This window comes from Parambassis ranga, chromosome 14 (genome assembly GCF_900634625.1).
Source record: "Parambassis ranga chromosome 14, fParRan2.1, whole genome shotgun sequence".
NCBI classification, from domain to species: Eukaryota; Metazoa; Chordata; class Actinopteri; family Ambassidae; genus Parambassis; species Parambassis ranga.
In genome coordinates this window covers 7571935-7590732 of record NC_041034.1, presented here as the reverse complement: position 1 = coordinate 7590732, position 18798 = coordinate 7571935, and the positions used below count along the sequence as shown (strand labels likewise).

The following is an 18798-nucleotide window of genomic DNA, read 5'->3' as shown; positions in this document are numbered from 1 at the left end:
GAGCTCAGTGGTGATGGGAGGAGTTGTAGAAAACAAGTGAAAGAGAAGAGAGGGAAAAAGGGGTGGAGCTAAAAGAGAGAGTTCAAATGAGGACGCTGTCCTCAAACAACACCTCTGCTTCTGAAAAATTCTGCCTTGGAGAAAATACAAAAGCTCCCTCTCACTCGCAGACATGCATTCTTGTGCACATGCATTTGCACACAAATTAATGACATGCAAACGCAGACACCCACATAAACTGAAACTGATTAATGCCAGGGCAAGAAGAGAGAGGAGCGGTTACCACAAGTTAAGACCAGATATAAATCTGTAAACCTACACAAATAGTTAGCAAGCACGCAAATTTTACTTTATGATTATTACAAAACCATCATCGCACACATTATACTGTAGCACGGGTGGTCCAGGTTGGTATCAAACCAGCGACTTTGGCACACTACTCCTTTCGACTGACACACACATCAAAACACTCCTTTTATTTTCTTCCCGGTTGGCCCGTCTATGAAGCCATTTCCTGGTAGCATTGCCAGAGACACGCGGCCATTTCCTGGAGTCTCTTCTCACGTTAGCTCAGCTTTAGGGAGGATAAGCTACCAACAAATAAAGGAAAACGGCTGCTGACACATTCTTACAGATGAGGCTGTGCAGGATTAGACACACTGCACCAGTATTTGGGAGAATAAACCTAATTTCTTTTTAGTAGCATCCCGGAAATGGAGCATAAAGACAAATATAAAGTCAGGTCTAACCAAAGTAAACCACATGAAGTAGGGCCAGAAAGTTCTAACCATATCTGCAGAGACACCACTTCCTAATGTAAATCAGTAAGTGCTTACAGGAGTTTATTTTGTAGCCTAGCAGCCACACAAAGAGAATCTAATACACTGAAATGATTGCAACTGTTTAGGCAATCTGTCTTCCAGACAGCTGAGTGTTTTTTGAATATAAAATCGATCATGAATGAATAAACCTCAGCCATCCAAGGCTGTTACACACAAACACTGAAAATTTTGCAGCTGTTGTCTGCTGCCTCGAAACAACATGTTCTTTCCCGGTTGATGTGTTTTGCCTCTCATGTGGAATTTAAATATCATATTAATTGTGTATAAACTCTCCACACATGCACAGGTCAAAAACATACAGAGGGCTTAACAAAACGAGGCATCCTGCTGTTGGTGTGCAGGTAACCACGTCATGACCGCGCCCTGCACATGATGATACATTTGTCCCCATTTTTCAAATTAAACATATATTTACCAGGAGAGAGGGAAGAAAAGGGCACAAAAATCCCATTCTCACTTAGTGTTACAATACTGTAATCCACCTTTAATCTGCTAATAAACTACATCTTAACATGAAATGACTCAAGAGTACTTCATGTTAAATCAAAGGTTACTCGAAGGCTGACCTGCTCAGGAATGTGTTTGAAAAATGTAAACCATATGTTTCCTTTTACAACCACAAGCAGCAGTCTTTGTGCACATTTGAGAGGAAAATGAGATACATAAAAAAGAAGAATACTCACTGGCAGCTTTGATGAAGCTCCTCTGGTACTGGTATGTCATGAGAGGTGCGGGCAGCATTCTGTAAAGAGATGTCAGGTGAGAGATATCAGCTTGGAAAACGATTAAGAGCTTAAGGTTTGCTGCTTTGCAAAAATCAATACATCTGGATGAGGAGTCATCAAAATATGCTTTCCTAATCTTTCTTTTCTTTTTTCTTCTCATGCCCACTCTAACAGCTGGACATGCGTTTTTCACTGCCTCCTTATGAATGGAGTGTAATGGCTCATGCTGATTCTCAATGGGGCCTGATCTGAGGTCTTGATGCCATAAATGTGATTGTGTGTGAAGTGGACAGCGGGTGTTTCCATAAATCTATCCATTTGTGTAGCAATGAAGTGCATGAGTGTGTAAGTGCATGAATATGTAGCGGTAGATTTGCATTGTGTGCACATAGAGATTCATTCTAATGCAACAGATTTAGCTCAGCATGAACATTTGTCCTTTCCCCTTTGCCCAATCTCAATCTTCTCCTTATTAATAATTAGCAAATCACTTTTAAGTGTGTCATTTGACCAACTGTTATGCAGCGGGCGGTAGTTCAACGTGACACTTTTGGACTGGGAACCTACAAATATGGATGTATAGAAAGCAAACCTAGACAAATAAAGATGGACAGACCTCCTATACCTCCACCTATAGGTTTTCTGCCTTTTTTAAATACAGTACATACAGTAATTTTACACCACCGACTGACTGAACCTGATGCCTAATATAGCTACAGATGTTGCCACATGTCACCACAGTATCCACAAACCAATGGTTATTGCCCGTCTTTTATAGTCAATGGGTACAACACTGCTTACAACTATGATTTGTGCTACTATGGATAAAAAAGCTTAATAATAAAATGCTGTACTGTTGTATGCATGAAAAGTGCAATAATCTCAGAATAAAAGCAATGATTGAAAGCCATAAAAAGCGCAATTACTACATCTACAAAGGGTCTTCGAGGTTAACCACCTAAATGAAACACCATTAGAAGCACAGAAAATGCTGTACATGGGTAGCTACATAAGCGTTTTCACACAAACCTGAGATAGTGCTTAATAGCGCTTGTTATTGTCTTGATCTCCCACTCTGGGTTATCCAGCTCCACGTCAGCACATGTCTTCGGATCTGACAGACACAAACATGAAGAGAAAAAGAACAATTTAAATCATTTGTTTTTATTTGCTGCTCTGAATAAATACATTTGTCGGTGTTTCTGTGCTCACCCATAGCCAGGCTCAGTAGTTTTTGCACTCTGGAGTTGACACCAACAATTCTGTACAAGCCCTGTTCATCGATACCTAAACAAGAAGACGAGAAGATCAGTGAAAATCTTCATCCAGACAAATGCATATTCAATAAGAAAAGATAAGATAAACATTAAATACAAATGGAAATGACTTGTGTGTAAAGGAGTGCATGATGACTATTGCTCAGGCTGTATTCTACCTGCACAAACAGCAGAGTGACTATCTAGCCCGTAATGTCTTGATGATCCATTTCAGCACATTTCCGGTAATTTTAGCATCAAAGCCTATAGCACATACTTATTTATCCCAACCATATGATTAGAGAATATCCTATCCTAATTTAGTTCGTACCACATGAAAAGAATTATCTTAGCATCTCTGAAACACAGGGCCATCTTCATAAACCATCTAAATGTAAATGCATCTGCCGAGCAGGGGAAAGACACAGAGTATACAGTAATGGATGCTCTCAGAGCAGCAGATGAAAGGAGGCAGTGATATTGTGGACATGTGGACCTTTACTGTGACATTTTAAAAGAATGTCTATAGAGAGGAATGCTCACATACATCAGAGGTTTAAATCCTGTGCATGACCTTCAGCTTGAGTGGTTTACAACACTAAAGTTGGTGCATAGTGTATACATATTCCTAAAGCACACAATACTTACAAGTAGCTAATTTTACCCTATGGCTCCCCATAATAATCTAATGAGCTTATTACAGTGAATAGATGTGTAATAATTGATCAATACATCAATGTTCACTGCATTTCTCATGTTAATACTATTATTACTTTAGCATCAGACCTCTGCTAATAGACTGTATCAACAGGAATTTCTAACAGCTACCTCAAACTGTCTTGTCCTATCAAAACTCATTTTTTCCTGAACTTTTTGTAAGGGCAAAAACAGAATTACGTAAAAACACCTAAGCAAAGGGAGCCTGATCAAGTATCAGTAAACAAAGTGTGTAGAGATCGCTGTATAAAATGCTACTAATAACACTGCTTATCTGCATATCATAGGAAAGCAGCAGGGGAAAAAAATCAGCAGAACAGAAAATGAGAGACAATGAGTTAACATTGAACCTCTAGTCTCCACTGCATAGATGAATTTTTTCATCACGTTGAACCCAATCACATCCAGCTGAGCCACTGATGGAGAGGGAGAAAAGAAGAGAATGAAAACAAAAGTAGTATAGTATAAAAGTAGTAGTATCACTACAACACAGTTTAGCCTTTACATAAAAACAGTTATTACATCCAAAGTTAAAGCTACTTACTGCCTTCAGCTTGGTTGTCTTTGTTGAGATTGTACACCTGCAAATATAAACAAGATACACTTCCTTATCAGCCTACTGGGAATTAACACTGGGTAAATCATCATGCCTTAATTCAATAACATTCTGACAACATAATGTATACCTACAAGATTAGCTCTTTCATGTTTAGCTGAATATACTATAGGAAATACAGAAAGTTTGAATCGGTGTGTGCATTCATGCTAAAATCCACCCAATCTGAGCTGTGATGAGTGAAGTAGCACCCTCTGAACGAACTCAACAACAGGAAATAACAGCAGTAAGAAAGAAACACGATCGCCAACAGTTCTTATTTTATGCCAGCTCCTGTGAGACCAACAGCTGCTTGTTCAAGCCTGTTGCAACTTTATGGATGTGGATTATCTTTGCACAGAGGGAGGTGTTGGGACATGAAGATGTCTGAATGTGAGCGTGGAACGCAGCAGTAAACACAACTCCAGCCTCAGGGCAAAAGAGACTGTATATTAAGACAGCATAAAGACAGAGCTGGGAAGACTGGCTGTCAGGTGACTCATCCATTAGGGCATAAACACATAAAAGGGCTTCTCAGAGGTGACCTGCTGGTGACCTGCAGCGATATGTATGAGGTAGCTTGAACCAAAAATCAGTTAGCGGACATGATGTCCCTTCCTTTTCCGTGATTGCCTCTGTCTCTCTTTCTCACCCACTGTTTGTTTCCGTCACATAAGAAGTAACTAGTAACCATGGTTACCCACCGGTTCTCTCCCATCCATGGCCTCCATCCACAATCTGCGGTCTTCTTCTGACAGAGCCTGCATGGTGATCACTCCCGGCCTTCGTACACAAACAAAAAAAAAAAGGCAAATTAGCTTATCAAATATCAGGATCAGGTGCAAACTACTGTTTATTAGATGCTGTTAGATGAACAAACCCCACAAGTGCAGGCCAAATAGACAAAGAGATAAGCATGCAAATACTTGATTTGTTTATAAAACAGACTAATGACTTTAACACCTCACTGGTTAAAACGATTTTTACAGAATTTAACAAGCTTGATTAGTAATATGTACTTTGTATTGTATGTGTTCCAGAGGTATGACTGTAGCAATGCTTTCCAGACAATCAACAGGTTGGATCAGAATTTAGACCATATTAGGATCAAAAAATGTGGACAACTACAGCTTTAGAATTCACCCACCAACAAGAATTTATTAGAGTGAGCAGCTAAGATAAATCACCCTGATACACACAGCATTCAATGTGCACACACTCATTAGACATGTCCATCCCAGTTCTTCTGTAGGTTTCCATTCTCCTGTCACTGGAAGCGAATTCATCCTCAGCTGTCAGCGGCTTTATACAGACAAATGTCCTTCACCCTGTCGTTCAGTCATGAAGCACAACCCAGCATGCAATCACACCCATCCACATGCAAGTGCACAGCCACACTCTGGTGGCTGAATCAGAAAATCTTTCCTGTGTTTAACTTTATTGAGCCTGACACCTGTCAACCCAGATAGCTGTTATCTCAAACCTTGTTCTGTTTACTGTATTATTACTGTGACTTAAGATGTAATACCTGAGGATAATACAGCCTATACATAACAATTATATATATCTTAAGACATAATTAGAAGCAGGAATTATAATATTAATATAAAATAAAGGATTATGCCCATTTATCTGATGATGAAAAAACATGTGAATAAAAAAAAGAAATTCTGAATAAAGCATGAAATGTCAAGCTGCTTCAACTGCCACAGCAGAGATGGTAGGTGAGAGAAGAAGAACATAGTTAATGCCTGCTAAGGTCTATCTGACTGAAATGTCAGTCATGTCAATCATAGGAAAGTTCGTGTAGTGTGTCGATTTTTTTTCCTACAAAAGAAAATAGATGGTTTAGTTCTTACTTTAAAAAACACATTGCTGGGATAACAATAAAAAACCCTTGGCACTGCCAGAAACCCTTGTTGGAAAAAAAGTCATGGTGCTATTAAAATTAGCCCATATTGTCAATTTGTAGTATGTCAGAAGCACATTTTTTAATGAAAAAGGCTATAACAGCAGGCAATTTAATTTATTTAATAAAAAAAAAACAAAAAACAACAACAACAACAAAACACCCTGGAAAGCCTTTTGTGTCCCTGTCAGAATTCTTTATGTCCTGTGGTCAGGCTATTGGCAGGTTTTGATTTGATTCTCTAAAGTTACAATAGAGAACAATCTTAGATACAAGTGAGGAAGCTGTGTGACACCAAAGAAACTAGGATTACTCAAAGGATAGTTTAATAACAGACGCATTACGCAGGATTGAGATAGTGATAATAATGTCTGCCTGACTGTACCTCTTTTTCAAACATGTTACACACACACAGACGAGCATAAACCAATAAATGCACACACCCCAGGGAGTGTAAAAAATGTTGCAGTTGTGAAGAGGGAAGGAAAAGGTGGAGGAGGTAAAGGAAGTGAAAGCACTACAGGGAGTCCCATCCTTAAGTTCAAACTGACTGTGCAGCACCCTCAAGTGTCTGGTAGCTGAAACTACACCCAGGAAAACGCCTTGTGCTAATCACTGAGAACACTGGTAGGCACAAAATTATAACCTTCAGTTAAATGTGTTGTATTGACAAGGTGTTGGTAAAAGATGAGGCCAGTTGGAGGTGGGTGAAAAATGCACAAACCTGTCCACAGCTTCCACATCAAAACAGAACCGCTTCTCTATGGAGTCTGTCTTTCTTCTAGTGCACGACTTGAGGAAGAAGCTTTCTTCTTCTCCCTGACAAAAGGAAGAAAGAAAGGGAAACAGCATTGTAATATAACAGTACTATAAAAGGGGTCTTTAAAATGGGATGCACACATGATGATAGACATGATGATGTCTGTGCAGCCTCAATATATAAATATTTTAGATTTATTCTTGCTTTTTTATCTAATCATCTGAGATACTGTGCAATGTAGCACTATCAGTTTCTTCTACTTCAACTATATTGGTAATACATGCACAACAGGGTAGATGGGCAGGTTTGAAACCCTGGTTTTTCCACAACGTTCACTTGCCGTTAAAGAGACTTTCTGTAAAGTTCAGTTTTGCTCATTTTACTGTTCCGTTCCGTTGCAACAGTGTCAACTGTCATCAGCTTATGGTTGCCCAGTTTGTAGCTGGAGAGTGATAAGAGATTACACTTTGCAAAAATAGTCATACCGCAGACTCAAAACACAACGTGCCAAGAACGAACTCCCACCTCCTAAGGGTGCTGTTGGAAATTGTTATCACTGAACGGCATGTCTAGTATACTCGTGTGAAGTGAGAGCATGCAAAGCATCTAAACTTCACTGGAGCTTTTCCTCATGTATTGGGAATATAAGAGGTTAGCTTGAAAGGTTATTGTGCTCAGAATAGTGTACAGTGTTCAAAAATACTGGAGAGCAAACCAGTGGGATGAACTGGATGAGAACAAACGGCAAATGAAACCGAACAAATTGCTGAAGTGACACTGCAGTAAAGGTGTGTGTGAGTTTCTGAGCATGTGGAACATTTAAGTGCACTTGTCATTTAAGTGGCCAGCCTTGCTCACCATTTTGCCTCCTGATTTAGGGTCAAACAGAACCATTGTGACCCTCTTGGGCTCGCGATGGTATGTACAGTAGTACTTCACCCATGTAGACACAAATGAGCCTGAAGGAGAGAGAGAGAGAGAGAGAGGCGGAGAGCGAGAGAGAGAGGAAAAAAAGAGAAAACTGTGACGACAAGAGAAAAAAAACAGGCACTGACACAGGATGAGTCCTTGTCAGGCCTCCTTTAGAGCTTGATATGTAACCACGGTAACCGCACGTGGACAGTGCCGCTGTCACGTCTCCAACAGATCAGACTTGACTTTGTCAACCACTGGTTCATTATGGTTTGTTTTGCTGCTGTCACACTGTGTGTGTGTGATGTGAACAACGTAGCACTGACATGCACACAGACACATTTATTGTACAAGATGCTGCAGGATTGAACCATCTAACATATTTACACAGACAGAAGTGGACAGAGACATACGTTTCTCCTGCACAAACAGGTATCCCTCCATGGTGTGCTGGCTGACACTCTTGTGCTCATGTGGATTCTCCTTCATCTTCCTCATCAGGCTCTCCACCTCTGACCGCGTGCCTTCAAAACGGTTCCTTGTCTGTAAGCATGAGCACAGATGATCTTTTATATACTATCCCAGTTTACTTATAACAACAGCAGAACAAACACATTTTCCTAAAAAATAAGAAATAAATAAATTGTTCTATTGTGGAGTTTTATAATGTCTAAAATCTATCTGTGTGACCTGCAAACTTATTTTTTTAAAGTCCTTTTCATCACAATGATATTTCCAGATCCAATAACTGACCTTTGAATTCTTCTTCACCTGCAGGCCTCTGACATTTTAGAGGATTATTTCCTCCTGGATGTCTGCCTGAATTGTGCTTTTTTTCCCACCCAATGCTAATGAAGCCAACCCAACCTAACAAATGTGTGACCTTTAATCTTTCAAAAATATATTTTGTGGATTACACTGCAATAATTCAGCCCTCAAGCCCTCAAGACTGTTTTTGTTATTAAATAATATTATCTGTTAGTTACCCCGCAGTATATGTGTGCACATTTATTATTTATTAATGTGTGCTTTATTTGTGTTGCCTTTTTGTGTGTTAAATTACATTCTGTATGCTGATGGTAAGATCCGTCTTGAAGTGGTTAAAGTCCTTTGCCAACTCGTAGCCATGGTGATAGTAGGTGAACAGACCTTGAAGAAACGCCAGCAGCTGATGGGGAGAAAAAAAAGAGTAAGGCAGCGGACAAGGTGAAGGATGAAAAAGAGGGGATGCATGGCAAATGGAAGAGGACGAGGGCAAGAGGAGGATAGTATGGGCACAGGGATGAGGAAATGGTGATGTGAGAATGGTAAAAGAATGAAAATTTAATGTGATATAACTAATTTAATTTGTTTTCTCAGCATCTGCCACTAAGGTGCTTTTAAGCAATGTCCCAAAACCTCAGAAGTGCTGTTTGAAAGCAACAGAAAACTGTGGTTACACTCACTGTTTGGTGTATTCTTGTATGTCAGAGTGAAAGTAACCCACTGCTGCACAAAGAACATTTAGGCATATTACATAAAAGAGAAAAAAAATCTTACCGGCTCCACAAAGTCAAACATCTTCCTCTCTTGAACCTCTTGCACCTTGAAGACGTACTCTAGAGAAACCTCGTAGAAATGCTGTCTTACATTGTCTACCTGGTTGTCCGCCTAGAAAAAGGAAGTACCTTTAGACTGATATTTGTATAATATATTGTATTATTTAGCGATGTGTTACCTCATGTAGATGTGACTCTTTTTTCTTTGCTGACAGGCTAAGGTGCTTCTCCAGTACTGCACAATACTTCTCTGTCTCTTTGTCAAACTTTTTCCTGGCTTCCTGTAACAAACAAAAAATGACACATTTAACTGTGAGCAATTTAAGTAATTACTGAGAATAATATCTGAAAATAGTATGAGCTGCAATGTTGATTTCTTTGAGCGTACGCATTAAATGTTTCCATTTTTCAGGGGCTCCAGCATGAAAATTCCCCTCTGGAGAGAACAGCTGCTTATTAAACAACAGAATGTTTCATCAAATGTGAGATCACTGACATGAGGGTGAGAGACACGCCCATGAACAGATAGAGCAGGGCGCGGATTTCTGTACAGAAAAAATAAAAATACTAGTAAGAGTCCAAAACACACAGCAGTTGTTTCTTTCTAACATGCTCTGAGAGGTCTAATGTACTCTGTGTTAGGCTCATTAAACTTTATTTCATGTGAGTTGAATTGGGAGATATGGTTATCAATAGAGAGAGAGAGACAGCGAGGGAGATGAGGCGACGTATAAACATAGGAGAGGCCGACCAGGGCGTGCCTCTCCCTGTCAGAAAGGCCCTCTGGGGTTATTACTGTACATCTGTCCCAGCATGTTAATGTTATTACTTCTTTATTCTGAACTCAAAGCACAGGCAGGCTGGAGCTACTGAAAGAGGACATACAGTAACATTTCATACTTCTACTGAAGAGAATACACAGGTCATATTATGCAAACTTTAATCACTATCACAGCACAGCAAACATTAAAATACAGGGAACTGAGGTGTGACTATTTCAATACGTTAAACCCTTAACTGACACTTGCTGATCCATCCGATGTCTCCTGTGAGACACAAAGGGCTCTAAAGGTGCAGATTAGTGAACCAAATGTCTATTTACTGATTATTATTTTGCTTTTATTGATGCTGGAACAGCCAACATAATCATACTGCATATCCTGTAAGATGATCCACGTTTCAACACCAAGTGGAGTCCTCTGGGCCAGAGGAGGAATAGACAGCAGCTGCAGAATGCATCAGAAGTGACGAATGCTTCTCTAAACAACAAGGCCTCTGTTTAAGGTCTGCCTCTTTGATTTTTTATATTCTATTGTGGATGACTGACACTACTAAAACTACTGCAGCTGCTTTTCTTTGTTGTGTTCCTCTCATATGTTTTATGAAATGCCTTTTACTAAAACTATATTGATAGGACTGTTTGATTTCCTCAGCTAAAGGAATGTGTCTGAAAAAGTGACACAGCCAATGTAAACCTTATGATTATATTAGTCTGTTATCACTGCCTGCAACTGCACAGCACTGTGTTAAACTAGAGAAATTAAAATGTGTGTACTTCCTTTCTTAGCCAGCAGGTGGCGGTGTCTTCACAGTATGATAACTGAAATGTTTTGATACAGATTCATGCCTGACCACCACCAGCCTGACTCATCACAGCTTTGATCAAGTTTAACTCCACTTCTCCTTCCTGCCAGTTTGTTACCCGGAGGTCCCACTGAAACATGAAGCTGAACAATACATCATCACTCTGTGTCTCTGTATTTTTTGCAAACAGCACACAGCCTGACTTTGTGTAAACATTTATGTCATTTGGTACTTTTTGTTTACTAACAATACAAATTCTCTACTGTACTAAATTATTTAAATCCTTTTCAGAGCTACTACAACTATTTCCTGTATGAAATGGAGCTAAAACTGAACTAGCTAATGCACAGCTGAGTGAAGCTGAGTGAAGCCTGATTTGATAATGAACCCTTAATATAATATACTTCACAATAATATAAAGAATTAATTTAGCAAATGCGTGTTTATCCAGCATCTCCTGATTTGGTCAGTTTTATATAAACATTAGTCATTACCTCCAGCCTCACACTTGCCGTGCATGACAAATTTACTTGTGCACTGCTGTTTTCAAAACCTTCTCATTGCAATAATTTGATTAGCATGAATTCCTCTGTGAATAAGATTACAACCTTTGCTTTAAATAAACTGTGTAACCCTTAACATTTTAATCATGTTCCTGTTCCTCTGTATCTAACTATAATTCTGTGAAAACTTCTCTGGTGCTAAAGAGGCACCACCAGCCCTAGAGAGCTTTAGGACAAGGTGAATCTATGCCAGGCGAAGATATTTTCAGTTCTTTTAGGGCTAAACTAGGATTAGTACATCACTCATGGTGACCTAACTGCACAGATTATGTATTCACTTCTTAATCAGACCACTATGTCAAAATCAGACAATGACCTGCTACAAGACGGATGGATTAGAAGGAGATGTACTGATACCATGTTTAATACTGAATGCATCAGGGGAACCCCTGCAGTTACTCATCTAGGTCCTGTGGCTGATGACTGCATGAAGAGAGGGCAACATGACCTGCTCTAAGGAGATTATAAACACTAAAATACAGCATATTTACTCCACAGGGCAAAGGATTACTCAGAATGTACAGTAAGGGGGGGGGGTCATCCCGTTTTTGGCTTTTGGTGTTTTTGTGGTGTTAAACATTTTAGAACTTACTTTACTTACTGCCTTGCAATGATTTCATATTCCTTCTAATACACTCAGTGGAGGTACACGAGATTTATGCGCACTGACACACTAAAACAACACCAACCACTCGGTGGGGGACCCCTGACGGCCCCCACCCAACACACCCAGAGGGAATCAGTGATTTATGGCAGCAATATATATCCCTGTAATCTCCTATCCAGGTCATTTACTGATGGTTCATCATCATGGAAAAGGAGAGCAATCCTTAGACAAGCACTTAATGATGTGTGTATTTACAGCATACCATGTGTCAAAAAGACCTACATTATTTCACACAACTGATAGTGAACTTCACAAGAAAGGCTAGTCAGATGGAAAATATTCCATAATTTGTCTGTCAGTGTTTTTTATCGTCATGTGGGGTGGGGATGGTCAACTTAAGTTATCATTATACAGTTAAATCATGACGGGATAGAAGCAACTAAATACAACTATACACATTTCCCCCCTCCAACAGCTGCAGGTGGCCTAAAAGGATTTATTGATCTATGTTTCACGGCCAGCATACAGTACACATCAATACAGATCCACAGCACGTGTATTGGTATTCCTGTCACCAGATCTGTGCTAGTGTGTGTGTGTGTGTGTGTTGTGGCCTTTCTTACCTTGGCTGCACTGATCTGCTCTTTTCTGAACCGCTCCAGTGGCATAATTAACACATCATTGGCGTTCTCAATCTAGGGGCACACATCCCAGACACACAAGCAGTGAATCAAAGTACACATTCAATAACATCTGGCAAACTGTTGTGAATATTATTTCGTCATTTAACAGTTGTTATGTTCTAGCCATGAATAAAGTTTCAACCAACAATGGGTCACTCACCATCCGCGTCCTCTCATCCTCCAGGTTCTGTAGGACTGCTGCAAACTCCTGAAGTGACCTCGCTAATGGCGGTTATGGTAAAAGAGACACACAAGAGAAAACAAATGATTTGAATGGAAAGAGGGTGAGGAGAGCTTGTCATTGTAAATGGTGATGATGAGACACATTCAAGTTCAGGCAAAGAGAGTAAAGTTGGCACGAGGTAACAAGGACGAAGTTGCTTTGTTTCTGCTCCTGGACGTCTTACACATTTTTCTGAACTCATGACACAGCAGAGTAATTAACTGGAAGCGAAACCACAATTTAGAGGGTTTGTTTCTATGGCGCTTTCACAGAGCGCACAGCTCACTGCTTGTTCCCCGCTCGTTGGCAAGCTAGGCATGGCTACATTGTTTGGGTCAGAGTTTCCACTTCAATTGCCTCCAACCCTGTCCAACACTTCACACACACACACACACACACTTTTATGTAGACAAAGTGCACCTAGGGTACATAAGCATGTGCAGTATGATCACTGGGAGGTGATTAACTTTGATGCACTTCAACATCGGGTGAGTTTGATGTGAAACCATCAGGGCGTGAGAAAACAACAGTTCATCAGTTTTGACATATGTATGAATTTCCTAAAAACAACGGCGGTGTGGCGCAGCCCAGTTGAGAAGCAAGCTGTTCAGGAAAGATAGCTAGGGATAGTTAAACAACAGTAGAGGGTGGGTCAGACCACTCAAGTGCTGCAGCCTGCACAGACAGAGCCAGGCAGCATGAGAGGGTGTGGTGGCTGCACACCCTGCAAACCCAGCAGGCTGTTTTGGACAGTGACAGGCTGCTGGAGTTAAAGATTTGAACACATTTTGAAAACATTTGAACGCTACTGTGTGTCATGTTTGTGTCAGAATTTAGTTTATAATGCTGTTTGAAAGAGGTGGGGAGTAATTAATGAGAATAGACCAGAAAAAAACAAACATTTAAGTTGTGTAACAGGCTCAGGCAAGAACTTTGAAACATGTCACTGTAAACATTGTAGTGCAAGCTGTAATGTTTACAGTGGACGCTGTAATTATGACTAAAAATGAGCAGAAATCAGCTGTGCTGTTGATGTCCCTGGGAAAATACCTGGTTGTTTGCACAGTCCATAATGAGAACAGACAAATGAGGGAGTAAGGGACATAATGGTTATGCTTTTGCACAATTTGATGTAGAGGCAACTGAAACTGGCCTAAGTGTCACAAATCAGATGATCATTTCACAGCTGATGTACAGCAAGCCTTACATTCCTGACAAAGACAAATTAAACCTTGTTTTAGGCTACTAAATCAGGGACAGTCACAACTTTTCAGTTGCAGTATCACAGACTGTGGTACATCTGCCTGTGTTGTGTGATTTTTGTTTTTGAGGCCAGCCTCCAGTAGGCCTATGAGGGATATGTTGGCTTTTCAGCCTCTGAGGTGGCCACTTGGCTGGCATACAAAATCTAACGCTTATTGCCTTCCTGTGTAGCATCAAGCCAGCCTTTGAATCATTGATCTATTTCAGTCAATATAGATGACACAGCATTATCTCCTATCTATTTAGGGGCTCTCTTCTTCTGGTACACTGACTGTATTGAATTTCTCATCAGTACACTCACCTATGCATATCTCATCATCCGTCTCAGCGTCTCCGATACACTGGAATTTAAACTCATTGAGAGAGTCAGCAAACTTTCTCTTAGCCGTTGAAAGACCTGAAAGAAAGGAAAAGAGGGGGGAGAAAGCCATTAGTTACAGTGATTTTTCTACTTAGGACAGTTTTAAAGCTTACAATTGTTTAAGTTTGTGTGTGTGCATGTGTGCAAAGTCTAAAAACTGAAGTCACATTAGCCAAGCGAAGCGAGTGAAAAGCCTTGGACAGCTGAAGGCCTTTCAAATAATACATGAGGCGCTAAGAGCTCCTAGGAGACAGACACTCACAGCAAGTTTGGCTTCCCTTACATTTAAACTCAAGGCAGGGTCACCTTCATTACTACATTTCCTGTTGCTGGGCTGGCCTAGGTCAGGCTCTAACATGAGATGAGAGAGAGGAAGGATAAGGAGGAAGACACAAAAAGAGATATGTTTTTTAGAAACCATATATAATCAGAGCAACCATGATCATGTATGCATTCCTACCACTGACAATGAGACCTTCTAGGACCATCAAAAGTATGGTAACCTTTCCTTTGCTTTTACAGAGGGGGAAGAAATAGAAAGACAACATGTCCAACAAAGGACGCAGAAGAAAAAGAGTAGACAGTGTAAGACAGATGGGAGTCAGCAAAAGGACAGGGACTGTAGAGAGAAAAGACAGACAGAGAGTAATTGGCCATGTTCATGTAAATACCACAGGTCTTCTATGCAGATCTGTGCAGCTTGCCAGTCAAAGAAATGAAACACAGGCCTAGCAGCTCCTGCATGTGCTGCCAGAAAATCACACTAAGTGGCACACACACACACACGACTTTCTCTCTTGGGACTGACTCAGAAGAGCATTGTAGGATGTCAGTGAGCAATGAGTCACAGTTGCTATGTCTCATCAAAATAACTAAAGTATGAGACCACACTCCAACCTTGAAGGATAAACTGTGGTTTTACAGTGCCAGTCAGCATCCAGTATTAAAACAAATACTCATCTTCTAGTTAAACCCTGCATGTTGTCGTAGTTGTGCTATAAGACAGCAAATTCTTATATACTATCAATCGCCTTTATAAACAGCGGCAATATAAACTGGGTGACGCACAATAATTCAGGTATATCGACAGTATATGATGACACCTGTTTCTCTTTTATTCCTTTAGTTTTACATTACTTCTGTCTGGTAGCAGGAGTGGATTATTTTCAGCATGTGTGGCCTCAGTGGGAATCAAATCCAGTGCTGGCAGTGGTGATGTCACACCATGTGTCCACTAAGCTTCACAAAGCTATATCTCTTTCTGCACCCTCACCCTCATGTCTCTGTTCACTTATTTTTGGCCTCCTAGTCTCTTCCTTCTTCTTTCTTCTGACTGCTACATTTTGTCTTTCCTGTCTCTCTCTCTGACAGTTCCTCTCAGCACCTTGAGAGTGAAACGTGTCCGTCGTAGATAATTTCTTGACTCTGGCTCCAGCCATACTCTACGTCTACTGCTCTATAAACACCAAAACCAACCGCAGAGCAAAGGGTCAGAAGGGCCTCAGATACACATTTATACAGTATAGTATTACTGTATACCAGGTTAGTATCAGGTTATATTGTAAAATGTTAAACGTTTTTCCAGCTTATAATATTACATTGCATACATAAAACATGTGTTCCTCCTTTATGATCTACTGAAGCCGTTATGACAGAGCAACAAAGACGTATTGACTGTGACAACATCTGTCTGCAGACTTTTAGGCCTTTAAAGCTTTAAATAACTTCTGCTTTAAGGGTTAGGGTTAGGGTCAATTTTGCATTAATATGATGTAAGTAGTTATATTTTGAAAGGACTCACACTTTCATATCATCTAAGTATCTCTGCATATCAGAGTTAAACAGGCCTGTCTCACCTTTATCACATTTACTTTATTGTATCATTATTTGCACCTTTGTCTGAACATTATTTCATCCATTTCTGGTGCCTATTTAACAGTGTGGACACTCAACTGCTTTTTCATACCAGATGTGTTTTTGTTCTGATTGTTCACCACAGTATGTTTTTTACTGAAATTATTTTGCCATGTCTTTCAGTGGTGCTAATGAAATTATAAGTCCAGAATGTATTAACATGCCACAAAAACATTTACTGTTTACAGTACGTGTATCCCTGATGACTGTGATTTTCTGTCTTTCAAACCCTCATGCACGCATTTGTGTTTAGCTTACTTACCCTTGAAGAACGTCTCATTGTAAATTTTGGCAAACAGCGTGATGAGGTAACGTAATTGTTTTCTGGCTCCTATGTAAAGATACATCATGTGTGTAATAGCACTCCCTACTGACATGTTTCTTGATAGATGCTGGCAGCACACATGTACATTCATACATTTGTGTGCGTGTGTGTATGCACTCACACACAAGCCTAAAGCAGGGCTCTCGGCTCACTCAAAACATTTTTTAAAATCAAAACCATATTGTTGGCCGATATGATTCTGTACAATCTTGCCAACACAAATTACTACAAAACAAAAGAGGAATCACACGCAAACAACAAGCACATTATTATACAGTAAGGAAAGGCCTACACACTCTTGTAGCCAGTGGTGATGCCTTACCATTTATGGTATATATAAACAGGTTCAGGGTTATTTGTCCAACAGATAACACTGTAAGCAAAGGTCTAAAGTGTCACATAGGGTCAAGCGTGTCATTTGAGATTAAATAGTGAATCTAAACCAAAAAGTAACCATGTGCTACAAATTACATTGGCAACTTTTAACTTAGCATTTATCCATTTAAATACACAGCCCTAGCAAATAAATCCCCACACAGGACCGAATGCTGTCTCATGTTGCCCCCTCCGCCACAGCAGTGCTCCATCATCGGTACTGCTGCGTAGGTCTGTTGTTAATAAGATAAAAATCAACCAATAGAGGGAAAGCATGTGGAATATTTTGAATATGCTATACCAGAATAGCAGCTGAAAAATAAATAGCGACATTGTTGGGAGCTTCCAGATGAAGGACTCTAAGATGATGCTCTGCTGCTCTGTGTGTGTGTGTCCAGGCAGGAAGGATAGCGGAGGAAAGTGACGACTAAAAATAAGTGACCCTGTTGACACTTGCCTCTCTGCCCCCATTCCCCCATTCTCTCACACTTATGACAGAATTCCTGCCATCGTCCTCCCCTTCATTTCCTTCTGAGCTCATGACGCTAACCAACGGAGACACACAAAAAACAATGTAAATGTATAAAATGTGCCTTAAATTGATAGAGCTCTGGTCCTTGCTAAGCTGCATTCCTGTTTATATTAGCTGTGCCTACAACAATGCTCAGTCAACGTGCACTGACAACAATGAAAAATGATGACCTGTCACATGCTCAGTCTGCAGTTTAACAGTGACATTTAGGCATGAGGCATCTTACTCAAAACAAAATGGCACACAGGCACACATACATTCTGCACTGTATGCTGCACAGAAAGAATCTGTAATTGACCACAACCATGCAGCGGCACTACAACGGCTGCTATGTGTGTTAACTCACAAACACACACAGACACAGTCAAAAGAATGGGCCTGTGTGATATCAACAGGATATTCAGCAGTAGCTTGAACTCTGCAGTAGCTTTGTTCCATAAGCATGTGAATAGAAACCCTATTCATCAAGTGGGACAAGGATATTCATCTGCAGAAACAAAGACATATTTCAGTCTCCTCATCTAATTCTTTACATGACCTAGCAGCCAGGCGAGGAATTTATGAACTCAACTCATTAGTGCGAATGACTGTAAAAATCAGTCCAAGAAAGCCAGTGCCCTTATGTAACAGTTCTTATAAGTTGTTATCTGGGCCAGTTTTAAGACTCAAAAACATATTTAGTTCTGCTGAAATTGGGTTTTTCTTGTCAATGAATGCTCCAACTGAGGGGTAACTACAGTAAATGTGAACATTGTCGTATACAGCTGCCAAAACTGTCCACAACCAGCTCTACATCATGTTCCCATGCTTGATATTTTTGTATGGCTAGTTACAACATGTGACCATATGTGTTTACTTCAGTGTACTTATGTAGACATAAATCTGTTTATACTGTCACACTGTCTGCATCACTTCCTTTCTGGAGATGAGAATTATAACATTTTAGGGGGAGGAGTTAGTTTCACGTAAGGTGCTGAGGAAATATAGGGTAGAATGATCAATGTTCTAAAAAAAATGGTATATTTAAACTAGCTCACAAACACCTTTTAAGAGAAAAAGAAATTCCAGAGTCATCATCAAATGCTGAGCATAAACCTTGGTAACATGGGCAGTC

At 40.1% G+C, this 18798-nt stretch overlaps 1 protein-coding gene across 2 annotated transcripts in view; it reads right to left on the bottom strand.

Annotated features, from left to right (window-relative positions):
- The window catches only part of LOC114445972 (rho GTPase-activating protein 26-like), a 57188-nt gene that overhangs the window by 17188 nt on the left and 21202 nt on the right, over window positions 1-18798 (bottom strand). The window contains exons 1-16 of one of the 2 annotated variants that reach the window (XM_028421339.1): window positions 14822-14862; window positions 14479-14574; window positions 12852-12913; window positions 12632-12703; window positions 9434-9535; window positions 9256-9366; window positions 8780-8884; window positions 8130-8259; window positions 7663-7763; window positions 6769-6863; window positions 4840-4918; window positions 4085-4121; window positions 3891-3956; window positions 2780-2854; window positions 2597-2681; window positions 1526-1584 (exon numbers count right to left, since the gene is read on the bottom strand). In XM_028421339.1, coding sequence (XP_028277140.1) covers window positions 1526-1584; window positions 2597-2681; window positions 2780-2854; window positions 3891-3956; window positions 4085-4121; window positions 4840-4918; window positions 6769-6863; window positions 7663-7763; window positions 8130-8259; window positions 8780-8884; window positions 9256-9366; window positions 9434-9535; window positions 12632-12703; window positions 12852-12854 — 1120 coding nt within the window. In that variant the 5' untranslated portion in view covers window positions 12855-12913; window positions 14479-14574; window positions 14822-14862. Of the gene's footprint in view, window positions 1-1525; window positions 1585-2596; window positions 2682-2779; window positions 2855-3890; window positions 3957-4084; window positions 4122-4839; window positions 4919-6768; window positions 6864-7662; window positions 7764-8129; window positions 8260-8779; window positions 8885-9255; window positions 9367-9433; window positions 9536-12631; window positions 12704-12851; window positions 12914-14478; window positions 14575-14821; window positions 14863-18798 lie in introns of those variants that run through there. The other variant, XM_028421338.1, reaches the window with a different exon arrangement.